Source organism: Limanda limanda, chromosome 12 (genome assembly GCF_963576545.1).
Source record: "Limanda limanda chromosome 12, fLimLim1.1, whole genome shotgun sequence".
Lineage (NCBI taxonomy): Eukaryota > Metazoa > Chordata > Actinopteri > Pleuronectiformes > Pleuronectidae > Limanda > Limanda limanda.
In genome coordinates, this window is record NC_083647.1 from 3,265,621 (window position 1) to 3,275,760 (window position 10,140).

At 46.4% G+C, this 10,140-nt stretch overlaps 3 protein-coding genes and 1 long non-coding RNA gene across 6 annotated transcripts in view; 1 reads left to right on the top strand and 3 right to left on the bottom strand.

Moving 5' to 3' along the window:
* LOC133015148 (histone H4-like) overlaps nucleotides 1-10,140 on the bottom strand; it is a 77,147-nt gene that overhangs the window by 66,949 nt on the left and 58 nt on the right. The window contains exons 1-2 of one of the 3 annotated variants that reach the window (XM_061082285.1): nucleotides 8,972-9,264; nucleotides 1,674-1,707 (exon numbers count right to left, since the gene is read on the bottom strand). In XM_061082285.1, coding sequence (XP_060938268.1) covers nucleotides 1,674-1,707; nucleotides 8,972-9,264 — 327 coding nt within the window. Of the gene's footprint in view, nucleotides 1-1,673; nucleotides 1,708-8,952; nucleotides 9,265-9,929; nucleotides 9,939-10,140 lie in introns of those variants that run through there. The other 2 variants (XM_061082287.1, XM_061082288.1) reach the window with 2 other exon arrangements.
* The window catches only part of LOC133015150 (histone H2A-like), a 543,969-nt gene that overhangs the window by 59,551 nt on the left and 474,278 nt on the right, over nucleotides 1-10,140 (top strand). The gene's annotated exons all lie outside the window — the stretch shown is intronic.
* LOC133015158 (histone H3-like) lies at nucleotides 158-719 on the bottom strand (the record flags this gene model as incomplete). The annotated part of the gene is made up of 1 exon (XM_061082297.1): nucleotides 158-719. A coding segment is annotated over one exon (405 nt), but the record flags the coding sequence as incomplete, so codon positions are not given.
* Nucleotides 3,607-6,482, bottom strand: LOC133015168 (uncharacterized). The gene is made up of 3 exons (XR_009681522.1): nucleotides 6,393-6,482; nucleotides 4,679-4,774; nucleotides 3,607-3,903 (listed from the first exon to the last, which is right to left on the bottom strand). It is a non-coding gene; the product is annotated as an uncharacterized LOC133015168 (long non-coding RNA).

The window sequence follows — 10,140 nt, forward strand, 5'->3', positions numbered from 1 at the left end:
ATATATAGTATAATGACATACTTATAACAGTTTCCTGTTCAATTATTTTGTAAATCGGATTAAAGTTAAATGTCTAAAAAGATGGATTGTAATGTACTGTAATTACTTGATTATAAATTCATTATATTGTAATAACTTAATTTATTTATTACTCCAATGGTATTAATATGTACTTTGGGATCTGCAGTAAATTTTTGAGTTAGTTATATGTATTAACTGTCTTTAACAAGCAGGGCAACGGAGGACATTTGTCTTGAGGGCAGTGAAGTGGCTCTTAAAAGAGCCGTTGTTATCGTCAGTGGAGCAGCAGCAGTTTATGCTCTCTCTCCGCGGATGCGGCGGGCCAGCTGGATGTCCTTGGGCATGATGGTAACCCTCTTGGCGTGGATGGCGCACAGGTTGGTGTCCTCGAACAGGCCGACCAGGTAAGCCTCGCTGGCCTCCTGCAGAGCCATGACAGCGGAGCTCTGGAAGCGCAGGTCGGTCTTGAAATCCTGAGCGATTTCTCTCACCAGGCGCTGGAAGGGCAGCTTGCGGATCAGCAGCTCCGTGGATTTCTGGTAGCGACGGATCTCTCTCAGAGCCACGGTACCGGGCCTGTAACGGTGAGGCTTCTTCACGCCGCCGGTGGCCGGGGCGCTCTTACGTGCAGCCTTAGTGGCCAGCTGCTTCCTGGGGGCTTTGCCTCCGGTGGTTCTATATCGTATAGGCTTCGCTCTTTAAGGCTATCACTAGTGGGTTTGTCCCTCGCGCGCATGCGCAGCACTGAAAACTTTAGTCCACGCCCACCAACTGAGGGCCCCACCCCCGGTCTCACCGTGTATAAATTTGAGTGAGACCGGCTGCTCGTTTCCCATTTTTCTTCAGCGATGAAGCAGCACGGAAGATCAAACATCCGCTTGTGCCCGGAGTGCCAAACCGGGTACATTATGTCCAACAACCTCCACCCGCGCTGCGAGTCCTGCCTCGGCCCGGAGCGCGCCGGCCTGGCGCTCACCCCCGGAGCCAACTGTGCTTACTGCAAGCTCCTCGACGATCCCGAGAGACGCAGGCGAGCAGAGGCTTTCATGGACGGCAAAGGGTTCGCATCGCAGCGCGTTTTTGGGTTGGACGAAGCCATTGATTTTTTTCGATGATCGTGGACCGGAGTCAACTGACTCCGCTCCCGGAGCTAAAGAACTATATCCTCCCGTAGGGTTAGGGTCGGACTACACGGATTGTCCTCCAACTGCCGCTGAGCTGACGGGGCTTGGTGTCCTCGTGCAGCTGATGCCAGGAGTGATCCAGAAGGCGGCGGCTTTAAAGCAGCTGACGGTGTCTCTTCCTCATGCCGCGGACGCGCTGGAGGAAAGCATCGGGCCGCTCCGTCACGAAGGGCCCGGCAGGACGCGTGCAGGCCCTGTATCCCGGCGATCAACGCTTACCTGGCCCGTTCAGCGGAGGAGCCTGGGAAACTGAAGTCGCCAGTCCTCTCCCATGCCCTTCCCACAAAGGTTTTCCACCTGTACCTCCACTGGAGCCAAGCCTGGCTTCCGTGTTCGGCGTCCTGCACCGCCCTCCCCTTCGAGCCAAACACTGACACGGCTGGCTGACCGTTCTCACCAGTGTGCTTTCCAGGCGATAGCCGCCGCTAACAACATAGCGCTGCTATCTTACTGGGTGAAGTCTATGACTCTTGAACCTGACTTGGCTGATAAAGCAGAGGACCTGAGTCAAGCCACCAGCATGCTCCTGACACTGAGTGCCTCCGTCGCGGTGGCGGCGTCCCGCATCACCGCCTGGCAGACCCTCACCCCCGTTGTATCTGGCTTTATCGGTCTAACTTGTCAGAGAGGCTGCGAAAGGAGCTAATGGAGGCTCCCATCAGCCCGGACGGGCTCTTCGGGCCCCGGCTACAGACGGCGCTCGAAGAAATGCAGAAGGCAGCAGATGAGGCCGACAAGTTTAGGAAACACTTGAACAGGCCAAAGGATCACCGGCGAGACCACCGGGCTCCTCCTCCTCCACAGCGGCGAACGAGACGTCAAATAGCAGTCTGACCGCAGGTGCAGCTGAGAGCCTGTGTGCTCCGGGGGCTTCTGATCAGCCTTTTCGCTGCGAGCCCCCCATGGGTTGTTCTGGAGTCTGCTCCGATGCGAACAACGGCGGTCAGGGCTCTGGCTTGGCTCGTCACCATGACAACCACAGCGCACCAAGCAAGTGCACGCCCCCTCTCAGAGCATTACTCAGAGTGGCAGCGCCATGTTTAATGGACAAATGGATTGGACAGGATTGTCAGCCGAGGTTACACTCTGCAGTTTGCTTCCCCACCCCCGCGGTTCAACGGGATAGTGGAAACAATCCTGTCATCTCAGGAACATTGTCTCGCTCTCCAGTCAGAGCTACAGGAGCTTTTGAGGAAAAATGCAATTTCCAAAGTTCCTCAGGGGGAGGAGACACAGGGGTTTTACTCCCGTTATTTCTTGGTCCGAAAAAGACGGGAGGCGTGAGACCCATCCTCGACTTGTCTCTGTTCAACAAGTCGATCATGGAGAGGCGGTTTCACATGCTCACGATCAGACAAGTGTTGGAGTGTGTTCACCAGGGAGACTGGTTCACCTCCATAGATCTGAAGGACGCATATGTCGATCGTAACGAAACACAGGAGATATCTGCGCTTCTCATTCCAGGGGATACAATATCAGTACAACCGCCTGCCGTTCGGTTACTCCCTGGCTCCACGCACTTTCTCCAAGTGTGTGGAAACGGCGTTGGAGCCGTTGCGCAGGACAGGGATGAGAGTGTTATTCTACCTAGACGATCTGCTTTTATTAGCTCGCTCCAAGCTGGGTTACAGACGAAAACACTGGTGTGTCATCTGTAGAGTTTGGGCTTCCCCATAAACTGGAAGAAAAGCTCCGCTCTCCCCGCCCAGTTTGTGACGTATCTGGGGGTGGAGCTAGACTCCGTCAGCATGAGAGCGCGGCTCTCACGACAGAGAGTAGAAGCTTTGACAGCTCTTCTCCGCCGCGTCACGCCCCCCAATGTTGTGACAGCACTCTCTGTCATGCGCCTGCTGGGCATGATGTCAGCAGGTCACGTGGTAGTGCCCCTGGGCCTATTACACATGAGACGTCTGCAGAGATGGTTTATTCGTCTGCACGTCGATCCTGTGCGTCAGCGAAGACGCATGGTGACCGTTCCTCCCTCAGTGAACGCAGATCTAATCCAATGGAAGAATCCCCGCACACTGTCAGCGGGAGTGCCGCTGGGCAGAGCTGCATCACACATCTCAGTGTTCACAGACGCATCTCTCTCGGGATGGGGGGGGGGCGTGTCTGTCACAAGTGGTGGGAGGACAGTGGCCAGACCACATGTCTCTCCACATCAACGCGCTGGAGCTCCTCACGGTGTGGAAAGTACTCCAGCATTTTGCGTCACTGCTGCGGGATCAGCACATCCTGATCCGCACAGACAACAAGGCGATGGCAGCCTACATAAATCTCCAAGGAGGAGTGCGCTCCGCGCAGCTGCTGAACGTAGCGAGGCGGCTGCTGCTGTGGACACACACACACTTTCTCTCAGTCAGAGCAGTGTATATTCCCGGTGTTTTGAACACGGGAGCGGACATCATGTTCGAGGGGAGGTCCTCGACACGGAGATTGGAGCCTTCATCCCGATCTGGTGAGTCAGATTTGGAGCAGGTTCGGCAAAGCAGAGGTGGATCTGTTCGCCTCTCGAGGAAACGCACAGTGCGCTCTGTGGTTTTCTCTGAGCGTGCGGGACAATCCTCCGCTGGGAGTGGACGCGTTAGCGCATCGGCCGTGGCCCAGGATGCTTCTTTACGCTTTTCCACCGGGTCCTTTGATTCCACGGTTCCATGACTTCAACCCCTTTGACAAACATTTCCTCTGAGTCTGCAGCCTACAGAAAAACAAACAGAGACTAAAATAAATATTATTTTATTCTTTAAAGTTTTCACCCCCCCCATTAATAGGTCTAAATAATTTTTTTGTGCCAAATTTGCCATTATTTTCTTGATGTGTTCTTACAATTCAGCTACTTTGCAGTTTCCAAGGTATACTGATCTTGCTCACTAGTGGACCAATGATATTAGTTCTTAAAAGTGATAGATCCACTGAAAAAGGGAAAATAACTTATTATTTACACACCACTATGATAGAGGGATGGGTGAAGTGTTTGAGTCCACAAAACACTTTTGGTGTTTCAGGGGTAAACAACGTTGCAGACAAATCCAATTCAATTGAAGTAACTGGCAAAACAGATAAAAATGTAAAGTGCCTCATTACTGCTCGACTCCATGTGCTCTGATATGTTCCTCTATTGCCGCATTCACATCTGCACACAAGCTCTCGCACCCGAGGGGCGTATGGAGTGCGTGTTAGCATCACTACTTCTGCAAGCAGACTTTTAGGCTTAAAATATGGTGGAAATGACATTTCAATTTCTGTTGACTCAAACACTTCACCCACCCCTCCATCAGCACAGTGGTGAGTAAATAATTCAATTTTTCAGTGAACGATATTTTTAAATTCATAGATAAAAACATGGATTTGTTTTATGGCAAATTGCGATCAAATTAGTCTGTTCTCTAACCAGAGATTTACTGGCCCGTTGTATATTAATAATGCCCAAGCAGTCAAACATGAAAATATAACATAAACCAAAGTTGTCTTACCAGACATGTCTTCAGAGAGTTGTCTGGCTCCTCCCTCATAAAGAAAGTCAGACTTCTGAGATCTGTGGCTTTTCTTTGTGCAAGCACGTCAGTTGTCTGAAAGATACAAAATAAAAAAAATAATATATCACATGGCCAGTGTTAACAGGTAGGCTTATAACTTCTGCCTACCTGCACAACGGAATAATGATCCTAACTGATAAACAGACGTGCGTTTCTTTGGTCATCCATCGAGTGGCGTTGTTTATTGCAGAGGTGTTCACAACATACTGCTCTCCGGGAGAGTCAGGTAACATAGAGAAGGAAGACGGTAACACCCCCTTATAAGATGGCGATGTCACCAGTCACAGGTGACTTCATGTCATATGAGGCGCAACAGCGCCTCCTCCTGGACAAACACAGTTGCATGCATACATACACTTATTCACTCTCAACAGCCAGAAAACAAAATCAGTCTTTCATTTACGCAAAACTTATGTTTATTTGTTTTCTAGAGCAATTTTTATTAATTAATTATTTTTTAACAGCATTGGTAGCATGTGTTTGATGCAAAGATATTCAACAACTACATGAACCATGGTTTTCCCCATTGCAAACATGGGCAACATATTTTTTTTGGATATTATTAACCATCACATTCCACAGGAAAGGTAAGGATAATGTTCAGTAACAGCACGAAGCGAAGTGTAAAAAAAAAAAAATATTCTTTTGCTTGCTTGACCACCTGTATATTAAATAGGGTTGGGAATTGGCAAAAATGTGACGATTCGATAGTATTGCTATATTTGGACCACGATTCAATATTATTGCGATTCTTAACATATTGCGATACAGCAAGTATTGCGATTTGATTCTGCGATATATTGCGATTCATGTCCCCCATTTTATTCAAGGGCTTTTACAAAAAATGAGGAAAATAAGACTGCTCATCTCACTTCAAATGTCACATTATATTCTGTGAACAACATTGTCTTCTACACATTAACTGAAGTGCAAAAACTAAGAAAGGGTAATGCAAAAACTATGTCCTTGAACATTTAGGACACAGGACCTTTGTAAATATTTTCTGAATAGAAGACCTCTCACATGAACGCTGAGCTCCCAGCACATAATTTAAAATTATTTGAATACAATACAGTAACATGAAGCAGACGTAATAGAGGAACATAAACCTGAGAATAATCACATAAATAAGAGTAACTTAGAGCTTTAATCAAATTGAGAAAAATAAACAAAAATGTGTACTGCTAGAGTCCAGTCCAGTTGGCTGTAAGGCCATGAACCAAAATGTTAAATTCATTTGGGAATATTGACATTTCTGAACAGAAAAAGGAGTTGGTCAACATGCTCAGATGTTAAAGTGCTCCACTGGGCGGTTACTATATCTCCTGCAGTGGAGAACATCCTTTCAGCAGACACACTAGTGCCTGGAATGCTCAGGTATCTTTTAAACTCTGAAACTCTCTTCGTCATACTTTGCCAGCCAGGGGCTGTTTCATATATAATTAAATATTGCAAAAATTGTCAATAAAGTATCAAAATAAAAAAAATATTGCAATACTTTGTGCTTCTCTATCGATATAATTGCGTGCGCAAAATATTGCGATACTGAACAGAATTTATTTTTTCCCCCCGACCACTAATATTAAAGCATCGTTCACCAAATGTATGATGTGTGAACGTAGGGAGAACCCTGCATTAATCTCCTACTTACATTTCCTGGTCATCAAAGATGTCCAGAAGGGCCCTGAGGCCTTTTCCAAGTGCTTCAAGTGATCTGGACAGCTTTATCAACTGTGATGAATGAGTGTACGTCCAATGAGAAGAACATGTCCCAGTTCCACTTAAGTAATTCTAAAAAAGAGAGGAGACAGTGTTCAAAGACATGTTAAATATGGTTGCTGCGGTGGTCAAGACAGACATTCTGATCATATTAAAAAAGGAGAGACATTAAAAGATGAGATATACCCTGGCATGCATAAAAAAAGAACATGAATCAATTAACATAAAAAGCTCCCATTATTTAACCTTCATCGTTAGCTATTTGTAAGTCAACAAATAATGTTTTGATAATAACTTTCACAAAAGCCTTACTGCAGCCCTCTCCTCAAACTTGACAGAATGTAGGGGGTGAGGGGTTCATTAAAAACAATACATCAGTATAATAATAAAAATTATAATCATATTTATACATATACAAGCTTTTTGTGTTTTATCACAAGGACAAGTACTTAGATGAACGTCACATGCACACGGGCTGACGTTAACTGTAACGTCTGGAAGTGGCACTGCTTCAACTAGCACAGCAGTTTGCAGCTAAATATTAGCATGCTAACACTGCAATCGTAGTCAAAAAGTTGTGCGTGTGCATGGAAAGTACAACCTTTAAAACACACAGCAATGCGCACACTCCCTCGATAAGCCAATAGCGTAACACGTGGGTAGTTTCTTAGCTTTAGCACGGTGGGGTAGTTTCTACAGGTAGCTAACAGGTAGCTTCTATGAATAGCTTCTACAAGTAGCTTTGTAAACGTTGTGAACCTTTACATTCAAAAGACAACGGGTGGCAGAATAAGCAGCAAACAAGCGGTAACTGGAGCACAGAGTCGTACCTGGTTCATGTGAGCTGGAGAAGAGCGAGGCGGAGCGCCAGCAGCACTGGGACATGTGCGGACATGCTCCGTCGGGCTGACCGGTGCTTGAAAATGCGCATGCGCGGAGACACTGACTAGGTTTTGACTTCCTGTCACGCAAGTGCACTCCTAAACACACTTAAACTTAGAAATATGAACATACAGTGAAATATGAGCCCCCCTCCCCACACACACATTTTTTATAATTTATAGATATATATTAACCTGTGTACGTGTGTCAGGACATATGATAATATACACACTTGCATAAGAACGAGTAAAGTAGTGAAGTTGCGGGTGAGCTGCTTAAATAAATGACAATTGCAGCTTCACATCATATACATGTATGTGTATATATACTGTTGAGATTTCTAATTTTAGTTTCTCTCTGTGTCTGACAGAATTCTAAACAAATAAAGATAGAAGTAGTTTTAGCTAGATATTATGCTTCATAAAAATGATTTTAATAACTGTTGCTGCTTAGTGCTAATAATTAATCTTTTTACTTGTTCTAATACTTAACTTTTGGACATTAAAGCGTAATTCCCTCAGATTCATTAAACTCACACAGAGATCCAGAAACTGTCCCTTCTGGGGCAAAGTAAGTGGGACATTGTTTGGGTTAAGTTTGTTCCGAATGTTTACACAGTCAGGATTGTTTTGATGGAGCAGAAAACACAATAATAGTTTCTCGAATTACAATAGCACTCACTCTTTCCAATGAAAATAGGGTGGAGGTAGGAGCAGTTTGATTCAGGAATAATACCATAAACAAATCATTATTTTAATCCTTTCTCGTAAATCTACTTAATATTTGGGATTTGCTAGCAATATATGGGAGTTACAACGATGGTCAGTCTCACAGCTGTCTTGATAATAGAGAGATGAGAGAGTTGTTATGGTTAAATTGGTGCAGCCGAGATGGCTGGAGCAAGACATTTTCTACTCAAGGCTAAATTACGAGACAACATCACACTGTCAGGGTAGGGAAAGTTGCCCTAACAACCGGCAGAGTAGCATAGAAGCATGACGGAGAGCTGCTGCTATGTCACTTCCTGGATTCGGTGACAAGAGGCGTGGGACTGCGGCTGGACCAATAAGGCAGATCCAAAGTGATTTGCGGTGACACCCCTCCAAATATTTCATAACCAATCACATCAATTCTACTGTTATACTTATACACAACCCCTGCTGTTCGGGGCCATTTTCAACTTCCTACTGCTAACTTAATTAGCATAGGCTGTGATAATTGTCCATAGCTATGTTTGTTCAACTTTTCATTGTTTCTTAATAAACACTTTAATTAGACCAGACTCTTCTCATATATTAAGGATAAAAGAACGCGCCTGACAATTCTCAGCTTCTCGTGTTTTATTGCAGCTTCTTCTCTGTTCATCAACTTGATCAGTGGCTGTCATATGAAGTAAAGCAGAAATCGCTGAATATCATGTTAACATAGTGTAAAAACTATGTTTTGTATTATGAGGTTTAGAAATATGAAATAACTTCAAAATCTTGACATTGTACGACATATACTCTAAGAGCGACTGATTGGTGTTGAGCAGAGGATGTGAGCTCTCATTGACTCGGTGTGTGGCTCTTAAAAGAGCCGTTGTTTTGTTGAGCTGTTGGAAAGTGTGTTTATCCGCCGAAGCCGTACAGAGTGCGGCCCTGTCTCTTCAGAGCATACACCACGTCCATGGCGGTCACGGTCTTCCTCTTGGCGTGCTCGGTGTAGGTGACAGCATCGCGGATCACGTTCTCCAGGAAAACCTTCAACACGCCGCGGGTCTCCTCGTAGATCAGACCGGAGATACGCTTCACTCCGCCACGGCGAGCCAGGCGGCGGATGGCGGGCTTGGTAATTCCCTGGATGTTATCACGGAGAACTTTGCAGTAACGCTTTGCGCCTCCTTTACCGAGTCCCTTTCCTCCCTTTCGTCGTCCAGACATCTTCAGTTAGATGAGATCTATTTCAATGAAATGCTCTGAGGGAACCACAGCTACTCATAGCTTGGCTGAGGACCTGATAGAAGACTGAGGCGGCCCTCTTCCTCCTCTGTGGATCCTCATGGCCACTGAGAATTCACTATACGGTGCGCTAGCGCCTCCACAGGTTTGGATGTAGGACGGTGGATATTAAAGGTGACATATTATGCCCATTTTACCACAGTTGATATGGTTCATTTGGGTCTTAATGAAATGTCTGAAACATATTTTGGTCAAAATATCACAAGGATCATTTAAAACAGCACCCTTTTGACCCTGTCTAAAACAGCCCTCCTCAGATTGACCTGTTTTGAGTGCCCCCCCTCCTCCCTCCTTCACCATTTCCTCTGTAGAAATATGGCTACTGGAGACGAAGATACAATCTTGCAACCATATCGTTTTGTACCAGAGTCAGGTGGGCCGAAGCCTGGCTGTGAGAGCCCCAGCTCAGCCCCGCAGTGGGAGCAGTGGGAGCTGGAGCAGTTAGCTCACGAGCTAACGCTAGCTCGCGACCCGTCAGACATCTAAGTGGCCGATAAACATGCTGATAGTCAAGGCGGAGACCGCGGAGACTCTATCCCGGGGAGCTAACGCCGGAGCTAGCGTTAGCTCGTGAGCTCCGGGGTGACGGAGCTCATCATCTCACCGGTGAGATTATGGTGACCCCCCACCATCATCTCACTGGCTCTGGGGAGTCCCCGGTGCTAGCATTAGCTCACAAGCTAATGCTAGCTCCGGTGGTGATGATGGCGATGGTGGTCCAAGGCCATGTAGCGAGACTCCCTACATGGGTATGGTTTGACTATGACGTGTATTCTAGTCGTAATCCCATTGGACGCA